The 26,161-nt window shown below is 64.5% G+C and overlaps 1 protein-coding gene across 3 annotated transcripts; it reads left to right on the forward strand.

The window, feature by feature from the left end:
• Positions 1 to 3,561: 3,561 nt before the first annotated feature.
• On the forward strand, positions 3,562 to 25,345 carry PLXNB2 (plexin B2). Of its 3 annotated transcripts, none has more exons than XM_058673878.1 (38): positions 3,562 to 3,703; positions 10,398 to 10,464; positions 10,676 to 10,729; positions 13,227 to 14,305; positions 14,686 to 14,868; positions 14,956 to 15,084; positions 15,311 to 15,411; positions 15,490 to 15,616; positions 15,838 to 15,991; positions 16,405 to 16,519; positions 16,674 to 16,782; positions 16,865 to 16,966; positions 17,199 to 17,291; positions 17,470 to 17,551; positions 17,636 to 17,796; positions 17,878 to 18,026; positions 18,340 to 18,448; positions 18,608 to 18,744; positions 18,845 to 19,015; positions 19,198 to 19,327; positions 19,407 to 19,634; positions 19,711 to 19,887; positions 20,082 to 20,221; positions 20,304 to 20,404; positions 20,506 to 20,735; positions 20,812 to 20,993; positions 21,097 to 21,163; positions 21,334 to 21,480; positions 21,713 to 21,869; positions 21,957 to 22,057; positions 22,142 to 22,226; positions 22,313 to 22,467; positions 22,602 to 22,762; positions 23,582 to 23,729; positions 24,601 to 24,665; positions 24,789 to 24,864; positions 25,043 to 25,117; positions 25,198 to 25,345. In XM_058673878.1, exons 3-38 carry the CDS (start codon positions 10,711 to 10,713, stop codon positions 25,300 to 25,302), a joined length of 5,550 nt encoding a protein of 1,849 aa, XP_058529861.1. In that variant the 5' UTR covers positions 3,562 to 3,703; positions 10,398 to 10,464; positions 10,676 to 10,710; the 3' UTR covers positions 25,303 to 25,345. The 3 variants fall into 3 exon arrangements, with proteins under 3 accessions (XP_058529861.1, XP_058529862.1, XP_058529860.1); XM_058673879.1 differs by lacking the exon at positions 3,562 to 3,703 and adding an exon at positions 8,388 to 8,837; XM_058673877.1 differs by lacking the exons at positions 3,562 to 3,703; positions 10,398 to 10,464; positions 10,676 to 10,729 and adding an exon at positions 11,522 to 11,839.
• Positions 25,346 to 26,161: the final 816 nt, after the last annotated feature.

Genomic DNA, 26,161 nt, shown 5'->3' on the forward strand with positions numbered 1-26,161 from the left:
GCACAGCCTGGTCCCTGCCTGGGGAACTCTGCTGGCAGAGCTTGCTCCTGCTGGGCCCCACCTGCTCCCCACAGGCTGTGGCGGGGGAGGGGGCAGGGGGCAGCTGGGACCCTACTGGTCTGGGCAGGCCCACTGCCCATCCCCTCCTGTTGCCCATCTGCCAGAACCCAGGCCTTGTGTTTGATTGTGCCCGTCAGCCCCAGCAGGCTGCCCAGCCTGCTGGACAGGCTGGCTGGGTGGGCCGCGTCTGTCCCTCACGCAGGCCACCCACCTCTTGTCTGGAGTAACAGGGAGCTTGCCCACTTCCCCCACTTGAGAGGGGCAGAGGCTGCTTGGCAATGTGCAACATGCTGCCTGCTGCCCGCAGTGCCCTCTGGATGCTCACCCTGTCCCCATGTAGCCTGAGGAACCCTGGGCCCAGCTGGAGCCCCAAATCTCGCTGGGGGGCCGCCCAACTCCTTAGATTTGCCACCTCCAGGCTGCTGCCCTGTGCCTCCCTGAGTGCTGGACCCGTGGGGGGTAAGCACCGGCGTGGACCCAGAGCTGTAGCCCAGCTCCTCTCACAGCACCCACATGCAGCTGAGGGTGGTCCTGACCCCTCAAAGCCGCCCACTGCCCACTGACTGCGCGGCACCTGGACAAGGAGGTGAGGTCCTGGCAGCGCAGATGGGCTCGGGGCTGGGTCTGAAGCCAGGGCTGGTACCACTGTAGTCTGAGACAGGCTCTCAGGGCTCCCCAGCAGGCACCTGCAGTGAGGTGGAGTGCCTAGCACTGAACTTCCAGGCTGGGCCCACTGCAGCACTGCCATACACTGTCCTGCTGACCTGTCCAGCCCAGACCATCCCCATCCTTTTTATTTAGTTAGTTTTGGAAAGTCAAAGTGACAAGGATAAAGAGAGCGAGATCTCCCATTGCTGGTTCATTCTCTCGATGGCACAGCGGCCGGGGCTGAGGCAGACCCCGGCTCCCATGCGGATGGCACAGCGGCCGGGGCTGAGGCAGACCCCCGCTCCCATGCGGATGGCACAGCGGCCGGGGCTGAGGCAGACCCCCGCTCCCATGCGGATGGCACAGCGGCCGGGGCTGAGGCAGACCCCCGCTCCCATGCGGATGGCACAGCGGCCGGGGCTGAGGCAGACCCCGGCTCCCATGCGGATGGCACAGCGGCCGGGGCTGAGGCAGACCCCCGCTCCCATGCGGATGGCACAGCGGCCGGGGCTGAGGCAGACCCCGGCTCCCATGCGGATGGCACAGCGGCCGGGGCTGAGGCAGACCCCCGCTCCCATGCGGATGGCACAGCGGCCGGGGCTGAGGCAGACCCCCGCTCCCATGCGGATGGCACAGCGGCCGGGGCTGAGGCAGACCCCCGCTCCCATGCGGATGGCACTTCTGCTGCCTGCTCAGGCCGTGAGTGGGGAGCTGGATTGGAAGTGGAGCATCTGGGACTTGAACAGATGCCCATGTGAGATGCCGACTGTACGCAGATTAGCGTGTAACACCACGGTGCAGGCCCCCAATTATTTCCACCTAACTGACAAGGGATGGACACATTCTTATTTGTTCATTAATTTGAAATGCAGAGTGCCTGATGGTTCACTCCGCAGTGGTCAGTGACAGCCAGGGCAGCACCAAACCAAAGCCGGCAGCTGGAAACTTCATTCAGTTTCCCAGGGAGGTGCAGGGTATCCCTCACCTGGACAGTGGGATACGGTTGTGTCCACAGTTAGATCAGCAGCAGGCCTGCCCTGAGAGTGGAGAAGCTGCCCCAGACAGGCCCTGCGGAGGAAGAGGTCTCAGGAGGCATGGGTGGCTGGCGTCTTCCTGTGTGGCCAACTGGAATGCTCACCACAGGATGGGGCTGTGGTGGAGGTGGGGACCCTGCCTCTATCAGGGCGTTCTTCACAAATGGGTGGTGCATGAGCTGCTCCTGAGTCCCAGCCCTCCCCACAAGCAGACCCAGGACTTCAGGAAGCCAGCGTAGGGCCCTCCTGTCCTTGACCTCACCCTCCAGGGTGGACCTCCCCTCCCTGGGCTCTCTGAGGGCACTGAGGTCAGAGTTGGGGCTGTGGGGTGACCTCTGTCAGTCCTGGATCCCAGGACCCTCTTCCTCCTGGCAGCTCTAGTCGAGGCCGCATGGGCAGTAACACTGCTGAGAAGGGATGCCATGGCTGAGGCAGGCAGGAGAAGTGGAGCTAACTCCATGCCTCCGGATTGGCCAGGGGTAAAGGTGCAGGTGGGCAGGACTGGATGACTGGCAGCTCCATCCTGTCACCAAGCTGCCCCGAGACCAGGTCAGAACCTCTCTCCCCACCCTGACCTGCCCCCCTGAGGAGCCTACCAGGCCGGGGGCTTGGGGAAGCAGAAGCTGGGGCTGCTGTGTGCACTGGCCACGCGGGAGGCCAGCACCATGGAGTGGAAGGATGGCCTTCCGCCTCACGCTTCCTGCCTTCTATTCTGAGTGTGGGATGGTGACCTCCCCACAGTTTTTGGTATTAAAATGCGCTTTTGTGACACAGGCTTGTCTTTTAACTTCCTTTTTGATGAGAACTTGGCAGTCCCAGTCAGATACCGTGACTTTGGGAGCCCCTGTGGTGGGGGCAGGGTAGCCATGGTGTAGACTGGTTCAGGGCCAGGGGAGAGGGTTTGGGTAGTAACTGAGTGAGTGGTGCCTAGCAGATTTCAGTGAGCCTTCAGTTGGCTCTGGGAGTCCTGGAGGACTGGGGCAGGTCCCCAGGGTGGGGACAGGAGGAACTGAGCACAGTCACCAAGGGGGGGGGGGCACAGCACAACCCATCATCTCATTAGGGCCAGAGGGGGAGGGTGTAATTGCCAACTCCGTCTTCCCAGCCCACAGCCACTGGAAGACCCGTGGTCCTGGGGTGGGCCTCCAGCAGTGTCCCCAGAGGGGTCCAGGTGTGCGGCACTGAGGGAGAAAGAAGGAGGGTTGGGGGACAGAGGTAGTTGGTGATTCTTACTGGTCCATTTAATTTGAAAGGCAAAGTGCCCGATTTTCCATCTGATGGTTCACACTGCAGTGGTTGGTGATAGCCAGGGCAGCACTAAGCCAAAGCAGGCAGCTGGGAACTTCATTTAGTCTCCGGGAGGGGGGCGGGGTGCAGCCACCCCCCAGACCCCTCTCCCAGATAATCCTCTGCCAAGCTGTTGGGGAGCTGGGTAGCCCTGGGGCCCTCCTGCCCTGAGACGTTAGGGGCCAATTGGAGAGGGTCAGGTCCAACAACCCTTGACCCCAGAAATTGTCCATTGTGGTCAGTCGCTGCCCAGGGTGGGGTGGATGCAGGTGCCTGCCAGTTTCTGAGAATCCGCAGGTGCGTCCAGGGACTTGAGTCCGGCCTGGCCACGGCGCTGTCCCGGTCCTAAGTCCCGGCGGGCGCCCCAGAAGTGGTACCCCAGGCTGAGGGACACTGCTGGTCGCTGGTCCTCTCCACTCTAGCAGCAGGGAACCTGGGCCGGGGCCGCGCCCAGCTAGGCCCCGGGGCTTCGGGGTGCGCCCAGCAAGGCGGCCCCGCCCCGTCCGCCCCTCCCCCGTCCGCGCCCTCCCCCGTCGGGGGCGGGGCCGGCGGCTCCCGCGCGCTCCGGCCCCTCCTCGGCCACACAAAGGCCCGTCTCCATGGCAGCCGCGCGGGCCAGAGCGCAGCGCCGAACGCGGCCCGGGAGCCATCGAGCCTCGGTGGCCGACGCACAGGTACGAGCTTGGGGCCAGGGCCTGCGGGGTCGCTCCACCGGGCTGGGGGGCCCCACCATCCGCGCCGCCCCGCCTGTCCCGACGCGCCCTGGCGTGCGATCGGGAGGCGGCCGCGGCTGGGCGGAGGGTGGCCGGGGCCTGGGCCGTCGTCTGGGTCCGCGGGCTGCAGCCGGCCGCCCCGGCCCACGCTGCTCCAGGTGGCGGGCGAGGCCTGCGGCGCGTGGCCCTTGGGGCCGCCTCGGGCCTCGTCTGGCTCGAGACCCTCCCGCTGCACCCGCTCCCCTCCTCTTCAGATCCGCGCAAGGGCGAGGTGGTCCCTGCTGCGCGAGGGCTGGGCTTCCCCGAGCTCGGGTGCGGTGGTGACAGGCTGGTGCCTCAGGCTGGTGGCGACAGACAGGAGCCTGCCTCCTGCGAAATCTCCCGATCCCGGGTTGTGGTTCGTGTCCGGTGGGCGCTGGGACCCAGGAAGTCTCAGACTTGGAGGGCGGGGGGTGTGTTCGGTGCTTGGGCCTTGCTCTTGACTACCAGCACGGCACCTCCAGATGCCTCCTCCTGCAGGAAGCCCTCCTGGCTAGGTGCTTCTTACGCCTCTATCTCCAGGTCGTTGGACCATTCTAGGGGTGCGGGGGCGCCCTGTGTCTCCTGTGTGGGAAAGTCTGAGGTCCGGAGTTAGGATTCCCCGTTGGTAGGAACAGACCAGAAAGCTACTGTGGCAGAAGCCAGAGTTGGGGTGAGGAGGGCTCCCCTCTGTAGTCCCATATCAGCGCCTGTGACCCCTCGGAAGGTGGGAGCTGGTGGGGTAGGACCCCGCCCCTCCCCTGACGGTGGAGGGATTCAGCTTGCAGGCCCCTGCAGGCTCGGTCAGCTCCCGGGTGCACAGAGCCAGGGACCAACAGGTGGGCCTGGCCGGCCAGAGCTGCTCCCACGTCTCCTCTCGCTCGTGGCCCGGGCCCAGGTTCCCTGCTGCTAGAGTGGAGACGACTGACTACCAGCAGTCCTGACGACCAGCAGCCCGGGAACACTGGGCTCCCCGCCCTGCCTGAGGTCTGAGGAGCTGAGTGACCGACAAGGAAAAACACTGGTTTGGAATGTGAGGGCCCCCTCCCCCGCCGGCTGCCTGCCAGGAAGGAATTATTTTGGATTATCCAGCCGTGTCCAGCCGCCGCCGAGGGGGGCCCGGGCTGCAGCCTGCTGGGAGAGGGATCCACTTCCGGGCTGCGGGTGAGAACCCCTGAAGGGAGAACCGGCAAGTCCAGGCAGTGCCTCCTCCTTCTCTGGCTGCTCCGACCGGTTGGGGGTGGGGCAGGAGGAGATGCGTCACCCCAGATTGGAGGAGGCCCCAGTGTCTGCCCTGGTGGGAAGCCAGGGACCCCCTGGCTTGCCGCGCGTGGGCTTGGGTGGGGATATGGACAGAGTTTACAGTCGGGGGAGCACAGTGTCCACCAGGGCAACCTCAGGCTTGCTTGCTCCCTGTCCTGTTCTCTGCAGTTGATTAGAGGGCCCTTGGACAGCCCAGCCCCTATCCTTGGACTCCTCCTGTTGACCCATCCCATATGTGGGGAGACAGGCCACAGCTGGCTCCCCAAGTGATTCCTGGGTATCCCTAGGTCCTGTGCTATAGCTTGGATTGGGACTGCACAGGGCAGGCAGAGCCAGCAGCTCGGGCCCAGTGCCGGAGGCCCAGGGCTGGTCCCCATGCCCTGCCCGGCGAAGCAGAAGAGATGGGACTGGAAGGCTCTGGGTGGGCTGGCAGCTGCAGCCTCCGCATGGCGCAGGCCCCAGGACCTGGATCACCCAGGGGACTGGAGCCTGGCCCAGCCCCGCTGGGGTGGGAGGGACGTGGCTGTGCCTTCAAGCTCCTCTTGGGGTGTGGGACACCCGCCCGCCCTTGGGCCTCTGCCCCAGCCTCGTGGCTGGGAGCTGAGCTTCCCTCCGTGGCTGCTGCCTTGGACAGGGGCCAGGGGGAGGTGACCTGATGAGGCTCACACCCAGGCCTGGCCTCTCAGCAGTTGCTGGAGGGTGGGGGGCCTGGGTAGAGCCCCTCTCTGGGGGGAGCAGCTATTTGTGTGTGGGGTGGAGCCTCTGACTAATTTTGGGCCGGGAAGGGCGGGTCAGGACCTGCTTGAGGGGGTGGGAGGGCGCAGCCCCTGGCTCCCCTCTCCGGGCCCTGTGGTTCCTCTGTCTTCCTCTGCTCTGGAGTTTCAGATCCCTAACACAGGCCCCTGCTTCCTCTAGCCCCTTCTGCCAGCCAGCCAGGGCTCCCACTGCCTGGGCACCCATGTGGCCTATGCCAGGCCCGTTGCCTCTGTTGCCCTTGTGTGTACCCCCTGACCCTTGAGCCTTCCCTTGGCCAGACAAAGCCTTGCAGTGGCCACTGTTCCTCTGAATTCTGGACCCAGCCTCACGTGGGACTCGGGGAGCAGGAACAGGGGTGCAAGGCATGCCCCTGCAGTGGGGGGAGGCTGCTCAGCCCCTCTTCATACCCCGAGCCTGGTTACTGTTGCCTTTCTTGTGGCTTGCCGTCTTTGTGTGATGGGGGGCGCTGTGTCCCTGTGGACTGGCTGGTGACCCAGGATGTGGGGCCTGGCCTGGGGACAGAGTTGGCTGGAGTGCCACACCCTCTTCCTTGGCCCTCATGGCCCCCATATGGTTCCCCATTGGGAGCCAGCCTCCTCTGGTCCTCGCTGTGCCCCCAGCCTAGCAGCATTGTGTCCAGTGGGGGAAGCAGGTCTCCCCTGTGCTTCCAGGGAGGCCCTGAACCAGCACAGGCCTACAGTACCTCGTGGGGTCCATGTTGGGGGCACTGTGGGATCCTGGGCAACCGCTGTGAGAGGAGGGAGCCCCCGAGCCCCAGACTGGGCACCAAAAGCTGGCGGGAGGTGGACAGCAGGACACACCATGGGCAGCTTGAGTGACTGGGGTAGGGGTTGTCACTGTCCTCGCCCGTGTTCCAGCTGTGCATCTGGGGGGTGAACACAAGGGCCAGGAAAATCCTCGGGGGCAGGGGGCAGCAGGATGCAGGGGCTCTCGGCTCTCCTACCCAGCGAGTGAGGCACCCACTCCCCACTCCTGCCTCACCCACCCAGCGCCAGGGCTGCCTTCTGTCCACCACTCAGCAGGTGGGAGAAGCTATTTTGAGTTGAGTTGGGCCACTTGGCAGGAGTGAAGGGCAGTGGTAGAACGGAGGGGCTTCAGCAGCCACCACCCACTCAGGGCCCTTACTCAGAGGTGCTCCCAGGCTGGTGGGGGTCTGGGGTCCTAGCCTCCTCACTGTCTTTCATCAGGGTCTGCTTTCAGGGCAGCTCTGAGGGGTCTCAGGACCCAGCAGTAGATGCCCTGGAGGGCTCCTACCCACCAAGTCCAGGCTCCAGCCCGAGGCTCCTTGCCTGGCCGGGGCTCTGCCTGTGCCACCCCAGCTGTCAGTTCCTTGCTGGATGGAACAGAGTGGAAGCAGGGGCTGGGGACCCTTCCAGAGAATGTGCAGGGAGGCTAGGTACCCCCCCCCAGCGGCTCAGATCCTGGCCCCTTCCTGTTTCCCAGCCTCCTGCCTTTTGCCCTGCCCCCACCCTAAGCTGGAAAGTTTCCTCATTGGGAAACCCCTGCCTGCCCACTGTACCACCCTTGGCCTGGGCTCTCCACCCTGTCCAGTGCTTCTGGTGACCTTCTGTGTCCTGCTGGCCACAGACTCAGTCTGGACAGGACACTGGAGGCAGCCCAGCCCCCTGCAGCCACACAGCAACACGTGCATCAGGCCCAGGACTGGGACTTTCCAAGGCTCCAGAGCAGCTGGTGAGGGGTGGCCTGTGGGCTCAGTCCTGACGGCGCCCAGTCGGGGGTGGCCCGTGGGCTCAGTCCTGACGGCACCGGCTGGCCAGCTCCCCGGCATCACAGCTGAGAGCACTTGCCCACGTGTGGTCACGTGGGAAGATGGCAGGCACAGGCGTGGTGCAGCGCCCCAAGCTAATTGTAGGGTTCAGCTGTGATGGGGGAGGTGGGCTGGGGTGACCAATGAGGCGCTGCTGGGCTGACATGACAGGGAGATTACAGCTTTGCTGCCTCTTTCCTCGCTTTGCCTTCACCCAACCTACCCTACCCCCTGCCAACCGCCCCTGGCTCTAGGATGGGGGTTCTGGGCCAGCTGCAGCCTGCTGAGCCCCAGGCTGCCCAGGCTGGCAGCAGCCAGCTGGGACCTGGCCTCTGGCTAGCCGGCCAGGTTGGGGGCACTCGGAGGCAAGGGATAGCAGGGTGGGTGCACACAGGTTTCGGCCTGAGGCTGGAAGATTTGCCCAGCCCTTGATTCCAATCCACCTCAGCCGGCTTGCTCAGTTCCTCTGGGAGCCACAGCCTGCAGGATTGTGTGCAGGCCCAGGTGGACGGGGAGAGGCTGGAGCGGGGGCGGCAGCCTTGCTGGGGGGAGTGTCTGCAGCCTGGGATGCTTGGGGAAGGGCTGCAGAACTGGGGAGAGCCCATCTTGTGTTCCGGGTATGGGGGGGGTGGCGCCATGGCAACCGCAGAGTACTTGGCACCAAGGGAGGGAGGGGGCTGGGGCAGACTCAGGGGAGGGTCGGGTCAAGGGTGACCTGGGACTTGTGCTGTGAGAGGTGGGGACGTGGGGCCGGTAGGAGGGTGATGAGAGCCCAGGGGAGGGAGCCGTTGGGGCTGGCAGCGGGCCACCAGAACCTGGAGTGCGGAAGTCAAGTGGACAGCCTTGGGCGCAGCCTGAGCCCTGGGCTGCGCCCTCATTGTCGCCACCTGCCGGGATCGGTGGATGGGCAGGGTCCTTAGCCTTGGGTCCTGGGAGGCCGCCGCGGGCTGACGTCACGCTGTCCCCGGAGCCCTGCGCCCCACCCCTGCTCCCAGGTCGGCGGGGGTCCGGCAGGGCGGAGGCGAGGCGGCCGGTGCCCCGGGCTCCGGCCCTAGGGCCTGGGCGGGGGCGGAGCTGCCCTGCGCCTCGCCCCGTCCTGGGCGGGGAGGACCGCGGGAGTGGCCGTTTGCGCTCCGGGCTCCTGACACAGGTGAGCGCTCCCCGGGGACGCCTCCCCGCGTCACGTGAGCGTCTCCGCCGCCGACATTGTTCCTGGGGTCCCCGGAGAGGCCGGGCCGAGAGCCGTGGGAGTCTCCGCGTCCTCGCCAGGTGCGCGCCCCGGGCGCGGGGTGGCGGGGGTCCCGGGAGGGCGCGGGAGGCGGCGGCCGAGGACCGCAGCCGTCGGAGGTAGGGGTGGCGCTCGGCCCTCGCCCGAGTGGCTCTGCCGCCTGGGGCGCCCCTCTCCGCCCACACCGGGGCCGCCGCCTCCTGGCCTGGGCCGGCCTGCGCGTGGCCGGGCTACCGCGCTGTGTCCGCAGCCAGAACGACCGGAAGGGCAAGGGGCTCCACGCACCCCCGCCCGCCGCCTCTGCCCGGTGTTTGTTTTGGAAAAGCTGGAGACACCGCGGCTGTGTGCGTGTGTTCGTGGCTGGTTCCGAGCCCACTGTGCCACCTGCTCGGCCTGAGCACGGGCGGCTCTGCCTTTGAGACCCGTGGCGCGGTGCCCACGGAATGCTGGTGGGGCCTCCATTCCGCATGGCGGGGACAAGGCCTGCCCGCTGCCTCCTGCGGCCGACTTGCCTTGATTTCCCTGAGCCTGAAAGAGATTAACCCCAGAATACAGTGCTCCTCCCCCTTTTCCCCAGGGGAGGACGTGGGCAGGCTGGGGTGCCCCAGAGGGGGGGAGTCTTGGTCCTGTGGGTAGTTCCTCAGGTGTTGGTCACTTGAGAACCCGCCACGAGGCACACCTGGTGGATTTACTGGACTCAGGACACACGGGCAGGGGTGGAACTCGGGTGGGTCTTGGAGCACAGGCAGGCCATATTCCGGACAGGTGAGCTGTCCGTGGGGAAGCTATGGCCGCGGGCAGCTGGTGGGTTGACACAGGCCAGCAGGATGAGGTCCTGAGGGGCTTGGGCTTTGGCCCCTGGCTGTAGCAACATCCGTCACCTCACAGAAGCCTAGGTCTTCCATACCCAGGAGAGGGGTCTACCCTGCCCCAGTGTCAGAGTTGGTGTTGGGGCAGGAGCGAGGGTAAGGCAGGTTGGGCATTGTGGAGTTGGCTGGGGCTGACTCAGTCTGTGGAAGACACTGGTTTGGAGGAGTCTGTTAACTGGGTGTGTGGGGGTTCACTGCTCACCCCACCCACCTTGTGCAGAGCCTGGGGCTGCCGTCTGCCGTGGTAGGCTCCAGGGGCGGGAGGCTCAGGAATATGCCAGGGAACCCCGTGTCACCTGCCTGACTCCTGGCTCCTGACTTGTGGAGGACAGCCTGCTGAGAAGCTGAAGGGGTACCAAGAGGAAGAGATGGGGCTGGCGTTATGCAGCCAGCACAGCTGGAGGCAGAGTGGTCTGGCCTCCCCGAGCCCCTCTGCCCCTGCTTTCACAGAGGCTGTTGAGTGGGAGTATGAAATGACCCCCACCCAGAGCCGTCCTAACTTCAGGGTCAGGTGAGGGCTGTGTTGGGGTGGGCACAGACCCCGACCTGCCTGTGCTGGTGCCCACAGTGTGGGATGGGGCAGAACTCTGTAGGAGAAGGTGGCTGGGTGCCTTTGGTCCAGCCCCTCCCTCTGCAATGTTGGAGAGGAAACAGCCACCAGGCTGATGCTGCTACAGTGTAGCCCTCTGGTGGCTTTCGAGGGAGCTCACTGGCTACTTTCTCGGTTCCCAGATGGGGAACGAGGCACAGAAAAGTTAAGTAACTTGCCCAAGCTAACACAGTTAACAAGTTAATACAGGTGAGTAAAAGTTCAGGGTGCAGAACTGGTGGCTTTCAGAAAGCAGTTCTTTCCATTTCTTGCAATCAAAGTAACAGGCTTGGAATAAGCAGCCCCTGGCCCTGAGCTGGACTGGAGGGGCGAGGACAGGCACCAGATGGGGTTGGGTCGGCAGAGGACAGTGGGTGCTGGCAAGACTGCTGGTGACTCCTGCCTCTCCTTTGCTTCCCAGGCAGTGTGGATGCCGGCAGCGAGGAGCAGAGCCTGATGGGGACACGGAGGCCTGGTGAGTAACTGCCTTACCCGGGGAGGTGCCAGGAGCCTTGGGCATGCCCTGCTCGTGTCCTTGGGACCCTGTCTGGACTGAGCCACTCCCACAGTCTGGCCCTGAGGGGAAGGACAGAGGGTGAGCTGGAGGGAGGAGGGCTCCCAGGGCAGCTCGTGGTGACCCTGGGAAGACTTGCCCCTCCACCCTCTTCCACCCTCTTCCGATGTTGGGGAGCCCTGCTGGGCCCTGCTTCCCTGGAGGCTGGCTCTGCTCTGGTTGGGATTTGGTGTGGTGGGGAGGTGCCTGTGCAGACGTCCGAGTTTATAGGGCTTCTCAGAAGTGTACCTCCAAACTTGAGCTGGGAAGAGGGCCTGGAGGAAATCCCCCACCAGCCCTGTAAGTGGGGGTCCCAGGCCAGATTTCAAAACAGGAAGCGCCGGCTGCCCGCCCGCCTGTTCCAGGAACTCCAGAGGCCGGAAGCTCCGGCGGCTGTCCCTGGCGCCTCCTGCCCTGTTGCCCGGGGCTGAGCTGGCTGCCAGGTGTGTGGCCCTTTGCTCCCTGCCTGACAGGCAGGGTGGCTAGGTCTGTTTGTCCAGGAAGTGCAAGGAGCCTCTACCTGTGGACACAGTGCTTACCTCTCAGGAACCTCCACCCCTGGACAGAGTCTGCCCCTCCTGCCTGCCTTGGGGATCCAGGCTTGGTGTGTGTTGAGGGGATCCCTCTGCCCTCCTGGGTGAGCTGGGGTCAGTGCTACCACGAGTGGCAGGATCTCAGATCCAGGCTGTGCCTGCTCCAGGGTGGAGGTGGCGGGGTGGACACAAAGGGTCTGAGCACATATAGGGTCCCCTTTCCTGTCAGGCTGGCGCCCCACCCCCATGCTCCCCCCCACCTCCCCTCCCAGGGCCCAGGCTTTCCATTCATTCCGGGCTCCCTGTGGCTGGCGCAGCCCAATGGGCGGGGCTGGGAGTACAGGCGTGGAAGGGACTGAGCTGCCTGGCAGCCCTGGTGCTACTGGGGTGTGGCCAGGAGATGACCTGCTGCAGCAGGTACCCTGGCAAGAGAAAAGGGCCCTGCGTGTCAGTCTAGGCTGGGAAGGGCCCTCCTGCTCTGTGCACTGCCCAGTTATAGGTGAGCTCCTTGGCCTGTGTCCCCAGGGTTTGGGCAAGGACTGAGTCCAGTGCAGTGGAGAAGGCTGCTGAGGCACTCTGCTCCCCGGGGAACCGGACCACCAGGCAAGCTCTGCCTTTCTCTGTCCCCCATGGAGAGTCTGGGCAGACAGCAGAGTGCGGCTGAGACTGAGGCAGGCACGCCCTGGCAGGGCTGCCTGGGGGCCAAGGGAAGAAGGAAGCAGGCTTGCAAGAGTGACAAGCACCTGTCCCAGGGGGCAGGCTTACCCAGAGCCTGCACAGAGCTCACCCTGGGGCATGCTGAGCAGATCCCAGTGAACCTGAGGGAAGGAGCCTGACTGGGAGAGGCTGGGGTCCCCAGAGAGAAATGGAGTAGGCAACCTGCCATTGTTCCTGGGCCCAAGGTGTGCGTGCTGCACCAGTGGATCCTGCTCCATGGGGAGACCCTTCACCCAGCCCTGCCATGCACATGCAGGGTCACATTGTTGGGTTAGACGTGGATGCGCACGGTCCTAGCACAGTGCTGCACACAGGCTTTTCTGCCAGCTGGACCCAAGCCCCCAGGATCCCTCCTGGGTCCTGGCTCTGTGTCCCAGGAAGGGCATAGGCAGGGTGAAGAGGGCTGTTCCCAGGGCTGTGTGTGAGCTGCTCCCAGAGGCCGCATACATGTCCTGCTCAGAGTCAGGTGCAGGACATGATGCAGCCCCACTGCTCATGCATGCAAGGTTTGTCCGCTGGCCTGGGCCTGAGCCCTGGGCTGTGTTGAAGGGGTCAGAGGGCAGGGAGCAGGTGCCCGGAGACTTCCTAGCCACATAGCTATGTTGCCTCAGGGCTGGTCTTGCAGGAGCCTGGGGACCTGGTGGGATAGACCAGGTGTGGAGTGGCCGTGCCCTGCCCTGGTCACAGGTTGGGCTGCAAGTGAATAAGCAGGACAAGGAAGTAGTTTTCCAGATCCCTGAGGTGCCAGACAAGGAGCTGGGTTCTCCCGCTTGTTCCAGGTTCACAGCCCTCTGGTGCGTGCGTGCGTGTGAGCATGCATGCGTGTGTGTGTGTGTTTCCTGTTTATTTTGGAGTCAGAGTTACAGAGGAATAGGAATAGAGAGATGGTGTCTTCCACCAGCTGGTTCAGTCTCCAAATGACCCCCAGTGACTGGAGCTGGACCAGTGCAAAGCCAGGAGCTCCACCCGGGTCTCCGCCGTGAGTGCAGTGACCCAAGCACTCTGCTGCTTCCCCAGGTGCATTGGCAGGGAGGTGGGTTGGAAGTGGAGCAGTTGGGACATGAAACAGTGCCCATATGGGATGGTAGGTGGAAGCTTTGCTGGTTGCACTACAGCCCCGGCCCCTGTGGGGCTTTTGGGGCTCCCCTGACGCCTCCCTCTTCCTGTAGGTTGTCGGGGGGTGATGGCTCTGCAGCTCTGGGCACTGACTCTGCTGGGACTGGCGTGCCTAGGCTCCAGCGTGCGGCAGCCCAGCTTCCGTAGCGAGACAGAACTAAACCACCTGGCGGTGGATAAGGCGTCTGGCGTGGTATACGTGGGAGCAGTGAACGCATTGTACCAGCTGAGTGCTAACCTGGAGCTACAGCAGAAGGCAGTCACAGGCCCAGAGCTGGACAACAAGAAGTGCACGCCGCCCATCGAGGCCAGCCAGTGCCATGAGGCTGTGCCAACTGACAACGTGAATCAGCTGCTGCTGCTGGACCCCCCTGGCCAGCGCCTGGTGGAGTGTGGTAGCCTCTTCAAAGGGATCTGTGCCCTACGTGCCCTCAGCAACGTCTCTACACGCCTCTTCTATGAGGACAGCGGCGGCGAGAAGTCCTTCGTGGCCAGCAATGATGAGACCGTAGCCACTGTGGGGCTGGTGACCACAGCAGGCCCCGATGGGGAGCGCGTGCTGTTTGTGGGCAAGGGCAACGGCCCACACGACAACGGCATCATTGTGAGCACCCGCCTGCTGGATCGGGCCGAGGGCCGGGAGGCCTTTGAGGCCTATACAGACCATGCCACCTTCAAGGCCGGGTACCTGTCCACCAGCACACAGCAGTTTGTGGCGGCTTTCGAGGACGGATCCTACGTCTTCTTTGTCTTCAACCAGCAGGACAAGCACCCAGCCCGCAACCACACGCTGCTGGCACGCATGTGCAAGCAGGACCTCTTTTATTACTCATACCTGGAGCTGGACCTGCAGTGCCATGACCCCAGCGAGCCCCAGGCACCTGCCCTCGGCACATGTCTGGCAGCTTCTGTGGCCACTACGGATGCTGGCAGTGTGCTCTATGCCGTCTTCAGCAGGGACGGCCGAGGTGGTGCTGGAGGACCTGGGGCCGGCCTCTGCCTGTTCCCGCTGGATGAGGTCCATGCGAAGATGAAGGCCGCCCGCGAGGCTTGCTATAAAGGCACAGATGTGGGCCGCGACAACTTCTACAAGCCCTTCCATGGCGAGATACAGTGTGGCAGCCACGGGCCGGTATGTGTCACAGGTGGTCATGGGGTTCCCACGTCCTTGGTCTGTGTGTGTTTTGGCGTGTTCTCATGTATATGGTCTCTGTGTGTTTTGGCGTGTTCCCATGTCCATGGTCTGTGTGTGTCCTGGCGTGTTCTCAGGGTTTGACCTTCATGTATGTGTTGGATGTGTTCTCGTGAGCTTGGTTCATTCATGTGTTCTAGGGGTGCTGTCAGAGTTTAGGGTGAAGTGCGTGTCCTAGGCATTTTCTCACAGGCTCGGGCACAGTGCCCAGGGTCCCTGCTGCATGGCCCTCGTTCTTGGTGACGTTGAAGGCCCTGTGTGCTGGGGCTCGGGAACATGGTGGGGAGATCTACGTTGGCCACTGACACTGTGGTCTGTAGGAAGCCAGCAAGAACTTCCCATGTGGCTCGGAGCATCTGCCTTACCCGCTGGGCAGCCGGGACGGACTCACGGCCACAGCTGTGCTGCTGCGGGGTGGCCTGAACCTGACAGCTGTGGTGGTAACTGCTGAGAATGGCCACACGGTTGCGTTCCTGGGTACCTCCGATGGCCGCGTCCTCAAGGTGAGGCCGCACAGGGGCAGTGAGGTCCCTGGAGTCCCTCCCAGTGGGGCAGGCCGTTCCCTCACAGCCCTGCCTCTCTGCCTACAGGTGTACCTTGCCCCGGATGGCGCCTCCACAGAGTACGGCTCCATTGTTGTTGAGATCAACAGGAGAATCAAACAGGACCTTGTGCTGTCAGGGGACCTGACCAGCTTGTACGCCATGACGCAGGACAAGGTGCGCTGGGTGACCCAGGGCGCGCGCAGGAGGCTGGGCCTGCAGTGGCATCTCAGGGTGTTGCCTGTGAGGGGCCGAACATCCCTCAGACCACCAGGGGCACAGGCGTCCCCTCAGGGAGCACGGGCAGTGGGTCTGTGCCGGCAGCCACATGGTCACGGAGGTACGGTTGAGCTTACGGTCCCAGAGGCATGTGCACCTGGGACTCTACTGGCTGCGTCCCCAGGTGTTCCGGCTGCCGGTGCAGGAGTGTCTGAGCTACTCCACCTGCGCGCAGTGCCGTGACTCCCAGGATCCCTACTGTGGCTGGTGTGTCGTCGAGGGCCGGTGAGCTCCCGTGGGGTTGCAGGGTCTTGGCCCAGGGCTAGGGGAGACCAGGGCTGAGGCTGCCCCTTTCCCCTGCAGATGCACCAGGAGGACCGAGTGTCCCCGGGCCGAGGAGACTGGCCACTGGCTGTGGAGCTGGGACAAGACCTGCGTGACTGTCACTGATGCGCAGCCACAGAACATGAGCCGGCGGGCCCAGGGAGAGGTGCGCACAGGAGAGTGGGGAGGGTTGGGGGCAGGAGTGGGACTGGGCTGGGGGTAGCCTGTCTCCCTTCTGACTTGCTGTGCTTCTGTGGGGCCCCCCATGTCCAGAGCAGGCCCAGACCTTACCTGGCAGAATCAAACGTGGGGTGGGGAGCAGGAAGCGGGGTGGGGCAGGACATCAACTCGGTGAGGGCCCCGGGTCAGCTGCTGGCCCTCCTGCAGGTGCAGTTGACCGTCAGCCCCCTCCCTGCCTTGAGCGCCGACGACGAGCTGCTGTGCCTCTTTGGGGAGCCCCCGCCACACCCCGCCCGCGTGGAGGGTGACACCGTCATCTGTAACTCCCCCAGCAGTATCCCCAGCACACAGCCCGGCGAGGGTGAGGACTTGGGGCAGGGCGCCCGGTGACGCCAGGGCATCCTGCCCTCAGCCATGTGGATGGTCCAGGAAGGCGAGGGCTGCACAATCAAAGCTGAGGCCGAGGGGAAGGGTTGCTGTCCAGCTGGAGACTGGCAGAGCTGTCCCCAGAGGCTGGGCCCACAGGAGCCGAAGCAGGCACTGGCCCCTGTCTCCTGTACTGGGGACTGTGAGGACAAGTGGTGTGGCCAGAGGCCAGAGCAGCAGGGCCCCGGTGAGAGGCAGGTCAGAGTGTGGTGGCAGAGTGGGAGCCCACCCTGGGCTGGCCACAAGTTCTGGGGACCACACAGCCCTGCCCTCAGCCTCTGCTGGCTGGGAGGCTGGTCCCTGAGCATGCCTTGTCCCCTGCCCTGACACCGTTCCCTGCTTCCCCAGACCACGTGGCCATGACCATCCAGCTCCTGTTTAGACGCAGCAATGTCTCCCTCACCTTCCACACATACCCATTCTATGATTGCCGGGAGGCCATGAGCCTCGTGGAAAAGCTCCCGTGAGTACCCCCACCCCTGGCCATGCCACTTGCCACACCCATCCCTGGCCTGGTCCCTGGCCTGCCCTGCCCCACTCCATCCCTGGCCACGCCCCTTGCCATCCCTGGCCACGCCCCACCCTCCACCTTGTCCCACTCATGACCACTCTTCCAGCTGCATCTCCTGTGCCAGCAACCGCTGGACCTGCCAGTGGGACTTGCGCTACCATGAGTGCCGTGAGGCCTCACCCAACCCTGAGGACGGCATTGTGCGAGCCCACATGGTGAGGGCTGCTGCGAGGGGTATAGGCTGGGGACTGGGGGAAGCCACTGGAGCCACTCCCTGCCAACTTTGTTCTCTCCTAGGAGGACAACTGCCCGCAGTTCCTGGACCCCAGTCCTCTGGTGGTCCCCATGAACTATGAGACCGATGTGACCTTCCAGGGCAAGAACCTGGACACGGTGAAGGTGGGGAGAGGCTTGGGTGGCCACCACTGTCCTCCCTGAGTCAGGAACCAGCCTGTAGGGGTGCAGCATTTAGGACACGCTGGGGGCCAGGGCAGGGGCTGAGCCCCTCCCATGGTGGGGGTGGGTGGGAGCGGCCTGAGTGGGCAGCAGGGTCAGGGCCTCTAATGCACAGAGGGTGTGGGGCTGGGGAGGTCACGTGCCCCGGAGGCCAGGCTCTGACTACTGTCCACAGGGCTCCTCCTTGTACGTGGGCAGCGACCTGCTGAAGTTTGAGGAGCCAGTGACCATGCAGGAGAGAGGGACCTTCTCCTTCCGAACTCCAAAGGTGGGCTGCTGGGCCTGGGGGCTCTCGGGGAACCCTGAACTCTGGAAGTGCTGATAGGTCCTGGCCAGAGCCCAGCCCACCTCTGACCTCTCTATCTCCCTGCCACTGAGGGTCTAGTCCCCTACTTTCTGTCCCTAATGGTGAGGCATGAAGCGTAGCATCCCCACCGTCCCCCTAGCTGTCCCACGACGCCAATGAGACGCTGCCCCTGCACCTGTACGTCAAGTCATACGGCAAGAACATCGACAGCCGGCTGCGAGGTGGGTGGGGTCGGGAGCGGGCCGCGGGCACTGGGTGCTCCTGCCGACTGACCAGCCAGCTGACCGAGGAGCTCCCCTCCACAGTGACCCTCTACAACTGCTCCTTTGGCCGCAGCGACTGCAGCCTGTGCCTGGCCGCCGACCCCACCTACCGGTGTGTGTGGTGCGGTGGACAGGGCAGGTGTGTGTACGAGGCCCTGTGCAGCAACGCCACATCCGAGTGCCCGCCGCCTGCCATCACCAGGGTGAGCCTTGCCCTGCTGGCCCTCACCCACCCCACACCTCGGCCTGCTGGACCCCCGCCTCACCGGGTTCTGTCCTTGCAGATCCAGCCCCAGACTGGCCCTCTGGGTGGGGGCATCCGCGTCACCATCTTTGGCTCCAACTTGGGCATCAGAGCAGACGACATCAAGAAGGTCACTGTGGCTGGCCAGGACTGCATCTTTGAGCCCAAACAGTACTCCGTGTCCACCCGGTGAGTGGATGCTGTGCCTCGCCACCAGGTTCTGGCCAACACTGGGCAGTGCTAGGGGACCCTCCTGTCCCAGGGGCGGGGGGCTGCGTGGGCAGTGCCTGGGGACATTCCTGTCCCAGGGGCGCGGGGGGCTGCGTGGGCAGTGCCTGGGGACATTCCTGTCCCAGGGGCGCGGGGGGCTGCGTGGGCAGTGCCTGGGGACCCTCCTGTCTCAGGGGCGTGGGGGACTACGTGGGCGGTACCTGGGGACCCTCCTGTCTCAGGGGCGTGGGGGGACTACGTGGGTGGTACCTGGGGACCCTCCTGTCCACAGGATCGTGTGTGTGATTGGCGCAGCAGAGGCACCGTGCACAGGGGGTGTCGAAGTGGACGTCAGTGGGAAGCTCGGCCACTCACCACCCGATGTCCAGTTCACCTACCAGGTAAACATGGGCACACAGCCTTGCAGCTGTGAAGTCAGGGCTGTGCTGCTGAATCTGGGCCGCTGCCCAGGGAAGGCCGGGGTGGGAGCCCCTGCCTCGTGCTACACCAGGGACAGCGGGGTCAGCAGCCCTGACCCCCGCTGGCCTTTGCTCCTGCAGCAGCCCCAGCCCCTCAGCGTGGAGCCCAAGCAGGGACCACAGGCGGGTGGTACCACGCTGACCATCAGCGGCACGCACCTGGACACAGGCTCTGAGGAGGACGTGCGGGTGACTCTCAGCAACGTCCCTTGTAAAGTGTGGGTGTCACTTCAGCCCTCTCCCTGCCTTTGGATGGGGGCATGGTCCTGGGCCTGTGGGGGAGGGGTTTGCCCCACTGACCAGCACCTCTCTGGCCAGGACCAAGTTCGGGGCCCAGCTGCAGTGTGTCACCGGCCCCCAGACGACGCTGGGCGAGGTGCTCCTTCAGATCTCCTATGGGGGCTCCCTGGTGCCCAATGTGGGTGCCACCTTCACCTATCGTGAGAACCCTGTGCTGCACTCCTTCGAGCCCCTGCGCAGCTTCGTCAGGTACGGCAGCTGGCCCATCCTGGGGGAGGCTGGCCAGCAGTTTGGTCACTCGGTTCCTGCTCATTCCCCACCCTGCCACCTCTGCCTGCCCAGGACACGACCTCTGGGCTCAGGGCAGGGCCTGTGCCCTGGAGCTGGCCAGGCACCCTCAAAGACGCCACCTTCCCCTCCCCCTCCTGCAGCGGCGGCCGAAGCATCAACATCACCGGGCAGGGCTTCAGCCTGATCCAGAACTTTGCCATGGTGGTCATTGCCGAGCCCCTGCAGTCCTGGGGACAGCGGCGGGAGGCCGGGCCTCTGCAGCCCGTGACGGTCAGTGTGTGCCTAGGCTGGCGGGCACGGTATGCGCTGTCCCCTGGCCCCAGGGCTAATGGTTGGGACTGGCCTACAGGTCATGGGCACCGAGTACGTGTTCCACAATGACACCAAGGTGGTCTTCCTGTCACCGGCCGTGCCCGAAGAGCCCGAGGCCTACAACCTCACGGTGCTGATCCAAATGGACGGGCACCGCGCCCTGCTCAGGACCAACACCGGCGCCTTTGAGTACGTGGCCGACCCCACCTTTGAGAACTTTACAGGTGGTGTGAAGAAACAGGTCAACAAGCTCATCCACGCCCGGGTGAGGAGGACTCAGAGCGGGGCGGGGCAGGGGACCCCTCACGGCACCCAGGCCGCTGACCTCCGCACCCCCTCAGGGCACCAACCTGAATAAGGCGATGACGCTGCAGGAGGCCGAGGCCTTTGTGGGTGCCGAGCGCTGCATCATGAAGACGCTGACCGAGACAGATCTATACTGCGAGCCCCCAGAGGTGCAGCCCCCACCCAAACGGCGGCAGAAGCGGGACACAGCACACAACCTGCCAGAGTTCATTGTGCGTTTGTAGGGGTGGGCAGGGGCCGCGGGCTGGGCGGGACACTGTCCACGACCTGCTCAAGTTCACTGAGCATGCACAGAGGGGCAGGTGGGGCCACAGGGTGGGATGAGGTGTGGCAGCCGTGGGTTGGGCGGGACATGCAGACCACCTGCCTGAATTTACCTGCACTCACTGTCTGCCACCCCCCACAGGTCAAGTTTGGCTCCCGTGAGTGGGTGCTAGGTCGCGTGGAGTATGACACACGCGTCAGTGACGTGCCGCTCAGCCTCATCCTGCCACTGGTCATGGTGCCCATGGTTGCTGTCATCGCTGTGTCTGTCTACTGCTACTGGTGAGGCCCCACCCCATGCAGGAGACCCCATCAGGGCCCCATGTGAGCCCACTTGCCCACGGCCCACTTGCCTGTGCTGCAGGAGGAAGAGCCAGCAAGCGGAGCGCGAGTATGAGAAGATTCGCTCGCAGCTGGAGGGGCTGGAGGAGAGTGTGCGAGACCGCTGCAAGAAGGAGTTCACTGGTGAGTGGGATGTGATGCGGGGCCAGCAGGGCTGGGTGGGCGGGGCTGGTGGAGGGGCGGGGTGGTGGGCGGGGCACTTCACTCACTCACCCCGCCCCTAGACCTGATGATCGAGATGGAAGACCAGACCAACGACGTCCATGAGGCGGGCATCCCCGTGTTGGACTACAAGACCTACACCGACCGCGTCTTCTTCCTGCCTTCCAAGGATGGCGACAAGGACGTGATGATCACGGGCAAGCTGGACATCCCCGAGTCGCGGCGGCCTGCGGTGGAGCAAGCCCTCTACCAGTTCTCCAACCTGCTTAATAGCAAGTCCTTCCTCATCAATGTGAGCTGGGGCGAGGCCGGGCGGGACGGAGAGGGGACTCTGAGGGTGGAGCCTGATGCTGCCTGCCACCCCGCAGTTCATCCACACCCTGGAGAATCAGCGGGAGTTCTCCGCGCGGGCCAAGGTGTACTTTGCATCGCTGCTGACGGTGGCTCTGCATGGGAAGCTGGAGTACTACACAGACATCATGCGCACACTCTTCCTGGAGCTCATGGAGCAGTACGTGGTGGCCAAGAACCCCAAACTCATGCTTCGCAGGTGAGTGGACCCCAGCTGGGCTGGAGGAGGAGTCCGCCTGGGGCCGGGGAGGAGCCAAGTGCACACTTGAGATGGTCCCTTGTACAACACACTTGGTCCGCAGGTCTGAGACGGTGGTGGAGAGGATGCTGTCCAACTGGATGTCCATTTGCTTGTACCAGTACCTCCGGGTGGGTGTGCGGGCAGGGCTGGGTATCTGGGTACACAGGCGGGGAGTTGGGCATCTGGGTCCACGGGCCCCTAGGGGGTGAGCATCTGGGTCCACGGGCCCCTAGGGGGTGGGCATCCCTGGGCAGGGGATGGGCGTCTGGGTCAACAGGGCGTGGTCCCTGCTCTGCAGGACAGTGCGGGCGAGCCCCTGTACAAGCTCTTCAAGGCCATTAAGCACCAGGTGGAGAAGGGACCGGTGGACGCTGTGCTGAAGAAAGCCAAATATACGCTCAATGACACGGGGCTCCTAGGGGACGATGTGGAGTATGTGCCCCTGGTAAGTCCAGGGTGTGTCCCTGCAGGGTGGGCAGGGGCCCAGACTGTGGGGTGCGTCCCAGGGGAGGACAGTGGGGCTCAGCTGGTATGGGGAGGGTCCTGCCTTCTGTCCCTGTGCGTGGTATAGCTCTCCAAGCTCGGTGTGTGCTGTGCTATAGACACGTGTGCTGTAGACACATGCAGGCAGAGTTGTATGATCCTGCTTCCCTCTCACACCCTGTGCCCACCTTCAGACTGTGAGCGTGATTGTCCAGGACGAAGGTGTGGACGCCATCCCAGTCAAGGTCCTCAACTGTGACACCATCTCCCAGGTGAAGGAAAAGATCATTGACCAGGTGTACCGCACGCAGCCCTGCTCCTGCTGGCCCAGGCCAGACAGCGTGGTCCTCGGTGAGTGTGTCCACCACCCCCTGGATGCCACGCTCGGGGGAGTGGCCACGCCAGAGGGTCCCAGGAGCCTGCTCTGTCCTCCCACAGAGTGGCGGCCTGGGTCCACAGCCCAGATCCTGTCTGACCTGGACCTCACGTCGCAGCGGGACGGCCGGTGGAAGCGCATCAACACACTGATGCACTACAACGTGAGCGTGGGATGGGGGCGCTGCATGGGGGCAGGGCTTCGGGCAAATGCCGCCCACCCTCCGACCTCCTGACTCTGCTCCCAGGTCCGTGATGGGGCCACCCTCATCCTCTCCAAGGTGGGCGTTTCCCAGCAGCCTGAGGACAGCCAGCAGGACCTCCCCGGGGAGCGTGAGTCCCTCTGCCCCGGCGCTCGCAGCCCCTCGCAGCCCCGCGGGGTCTGCTCGCACTCAGGGCCCCGCCCCTCCCTGCTGCAGGCCACGCGCTGCTGGAGGAGGAGAACCGTGTGTGGCACCTGGTGCGGCCGGCAGACGAGGTGGAGGAAGGCAAGAGCAAGCGGGGCAGCGTCAAGGAGAAGGAGCGTACCAAGGCCATCACCGAGATCTACCTGACTCGTCTGCTCTCCGTCAAGGTGGGGGGGACAGTGGCCCTCGGGGTGGGTGGGGCGCGGCGCTGGCGCTGTCCCTCGGGGTGGGCCTAGCACAGTGCTAGCTGCCCAGAGAGCTGCCATGCCTCACACCTCACATGGCCGCTGCCCCCCCACAGGGCACACTGCAGCAGTTCGTGGACGACTTCTTCCAGAGCGTGCTGGCGCCCCGGAATGCCGTGCCCCCTGCCGTCAAATACTTCTTTGACTTCCTGGACGAGCAGGCAGAGAAGCACGACATCCGGGACGAGGACACCATTCACATCTGGAAGACCAACAGGTGAGGGCCACACCCTCACCCCTGCCTCAGCCTGCCCCAGCCTGCCTCCTGGCCCTCACCCCTGCCTCAGCCTGCCTCACCCCTGCCTCAGCCTGCCCCAGCCTGCCTCCTGGCCCCTCACCCCTGCCTCAGCCTGCCTCAGCCTGCCCCAGCCTGCCTCCTGGCCTTCACCCCTGCCTCAGCCTGCCCCAGCCTGCCTCCTGGCCCTCACCCCTGCCTCAGCCTGCCCCAGCCTGCCTCCTGGCCCCTCACCCCTGCCTCAGCCTACCTCAGCCTGCCTCCTGGCCCCTCACCCCTGCCTCAGCCTGCCCCAGCCTGCCTCCTGGCCCCTCACCCCTGCCTCCTGCCCCTCACGCCTGTCTCAGCCTGCCTCAGCCTGCCTCAGCCTGCCCCAGCCTGCCTCCTGCCCCTCACGCCTGTCTCAGCCTGCCTCAGCCTGCCTCAGCCTGCCCCAGCCTGCCTCCTGGCCCCTCACCCCTGCCTCCTGCCCCTCACGCCTGCCTCAGCCTGCCTCAGCCCTGCCTCCTGGCCCCTCACCCCTGCCTCCTGCCCCTCACGCCTGCCTCAGCCTGCCTCAGCCCTGCCTCCTGGCCCCTCAGCCCTGCCTCCTGCCCCTCACACCTGCCTCAGCCCGCTTCAGCCCTGCCGCTCGGCCTCCTGGCCCCTCAGCCCTGCCCCAGCCCGCCTAAGCCCTGCCGCCCTGCCTCCTGGCCCCTCAGCCCTGCCCCAGCTCGCTTCAGCCCTGCCGCCCTGCCTCCTGGGCCCGCACCCCTGCTGTCATGCCTTAATGGTCCTGGTCTCCCATCTGCTCTGCCTCAGCCTGCCACTGAGGTTCTGGGTGAACATCCTTAAGAACCCACACTTCATCTTCGACGTGCACGTCCACGAGGTGGTGGACGCATCCTTGTCAGTCATTGCACAGACCTTCATGGATGCCTGTACGCGCACGGAGCACAAGCTGAGCCGGGTAAGTGGTGGGGCTGGCTCGGGGCCGGGGGTGGACAGGCTGCGTGCTGAGGCTGGATTGGGAAGGGGACCTGCCCTGCACACGGCTGGGGGCTGAGTTTGCTACAGATAACAAGGTAACAAAGACATAGCTTGAGGTTTTGTTTATTTGTAAGGCAGGTTACACAGAGGGAATAAGCACTTCTTCCCACTGGCAGTAACCCCAGGTGCCCCAACAGCCAGGGCAGAGCCAGGGCCGTCTCCAGGTGGCTGGGACCCGAGCATGTGGGCCACTGTTACAGCCTCCCCAACCCGTCAGTGGGAGGTCTGGGTGGGCACAGGCCAGCCTTGTGCCAGGAGACTGGCACCAGCGCTAGAGTTCGCCACGTGGACGTCCTAAGCAGTGACATGACCTGCCGTGCCACACGGCCTGACCAAGGAAGAGTAAAACACAGAGATCCCACTGGGTGGTTCACTTCCAGTGCCTGCAGCAGCTGGGCTGAGCACGGGCCAGCCTGGGAGCCAGGGCTCTCTCCGGGGCCTCTGACATAGATGGTGGGCAGGGCCAGGATCGGGATGCAGGCCTCTCTGCAAGCCGCTCTTCTCCCAGGGCCTGCGAATGAGGTTACGGATGCCCTGTGGCCTTGAGTAACGGCTCCCGGTGCCCTCCACCAGCTCCCACCCCGACTGGATGAGCGCGTGGAGTCCTGGGCACAGCAGGCTGAGCCACCCCCACACCGGCCCCATGTCACCCCCATGCCACCCTGTGTCCTCATCCTGGGTCTCCCATATCACCCTCATCATCACTGTCCCCCGTCACCCTGTGTCGTCATGCTGGGTCTCCCAAGTCACCCCTCCCGGTCCCTGTGTCACTGTACTGTGTCCCCCCACAGGACTCGCCCAGCAACAAGCTGCTGTATGCCAAGGAGATCTCCACCTACAAGAAGATGGTAGAAGAGTAAGTGCCACCCTCCTGCAGGCCAGGTTGGGGTCTCGTTGGGGAGGAGGGCCCTGCAGCAGCTGGGGGTCCTGGGCAGATTCTCCCCTCCCTCTGCCCCTTGTGACCGCCCCTCCCCCGCAGTTACTACAAGGGGATCCGGCAGATGGTGCAGGTCAGCGACCAGGACATGAACACACACCTGGCAGAGATCTCCCGGGTAAGGGGCTCCCCCGAAGGGTTGCCAGCATGGTCGAGGCTGGTCAGGCTGGAGTGCAGGTGTGTGGCGGGAAGGACGAGGTGTGCTCAGTGCCTCACACTGTCCCTCACTATCCCCCAGGCCCCCCCACTGTCCCCTGGACTGTCCCTCACCATTGCTGGCTTTGCTGTTCCCCCAGGCCCACACAGACTCACTTAACACCCTTGTGGCGCTGCACCAGCTCTACCAGTACACACAGAAGTACTATGATGAGGTAGGACCCCCGGAGGCAGGGTCGGGGGCCCCCAGCAGCCCCTCCTGGGCTGTGGTCTCCATCTTGGAACCTTCCCCCAGATCATCAATGCCCTGGAGGAAGACCCGGCTGCCCAGAAGATGCAGCTGGCCTTCCGCCTGCAGCAGATCGCAGCCGCACTAGAGAACAAGGTCACCGACCTCTGACCTCCAGCTACTTAACGCCTCTGCTCTGGCGCCTCTGCTCTGGCATGGGTGCCCAGGGAAGGGCCCGACGGCCTTCAGGAGGGGCCAGACAGCACACAAGTGGCTGAGCCCCGTTCCCTGCAGAGATGCCGGGTGCCTGCAGAGGGCACCGTATACCTGGCAGCTGCCCCTACGTGCCCTGTGCCAGGAGCCAGCACCGGGACTCTGTGTGAACACTGAGTGACTCGCAAATGTGCCTTACAACACCGCACTGGGCCCCTGGGGCCGGCCTCGGCCTCCCCTCACACCAGCAGCCTCCTTGGACACTTAGGGCCCCTGGGAGGGGGCCCCTCAGCTCCCAGGGCGAGAGCCCAGCAGGAGGAGAGCTGACCACCAGCGGTACAATGCCTTCCCGACCTCACCCACTGCCCCCATGGACTGGAGTACTGCCCGGCCCCACCTCCAAGGTCACGCTGGACGTCAGACGTCGGGGCCCAGCAGAATGGGGGCCCTGGGCTCGGCCTGTCAGACAGGCTGACCTGGAGACCCCACTGTGTCTGTGGGGCTGGGGGCAGCTCCACCGGAACCACCCACCCCTTTTTGTAAATCTTGTTCATTGTAAATCAAATATACCTGTCTTTTTCACTTTGCTGCTCGGCTGGGCTCCCAGGGGCTAAGGGCACAGCACTGGTCTTGAAGTGGGCCCTGTGGGAGTCAGTGGCAGGCATAGGCCTGGCTCCAGTGCCGGCTGGTGGCCTCCACGACAGTCTCCCTCCATGTCCACCCTGTTCCGTGAGCCCCCCCCCCTCACTACCCACCCCCAGGAGAGGGCCGGGCCTGGGTTTGGTCAGCTGTGTCCTGTGAATTCTCGGGGAGACCC

The sequence above is a fragment of the Ochotona princeps genome, chromosome 15 (assembly GCF_030435755.1).
Source record: "Ochotona princeps isolate mOchPri1 chromosome 15, mOchPri1.hap1, whole genome shotgun sequence".
Taxonomy (NCBI): domain Eukaryota; kingdom Metazoa; phylum Chordata; class Mammalia; order Lagomorpha; family Ochotonidae; genus Ochotona; species Ochotona princeps.

What these genes read in the sequence shown, in the direction of transcription:
- PLXNB2 (XM_058673877.1), top strand. Translation starts at nt 11,587, where the DNA reads ATGCTCCCCCCCACCTCCCCTCCCAGGGCCCAGGCTTTCCATTCATTC. An exon ending in TACAAGAAGATGGTAGAAGA is followed by an intron (nt 24,666 to 24,788) that starts GTAAGTGCCACC and finishes CCTCCCCCGCAG; the next exon opens with TTACTACAAGGGGATCCGGC. An exon ending in ACCTGGCAGAGATCTCCCGG is followed by an intron (nt 24,865 to 25,042) that starts GTAAGGGGCTCC and finishes CTGTTCCCCCAG; the next exon opens with GCCCACACAGACTCACTTAA.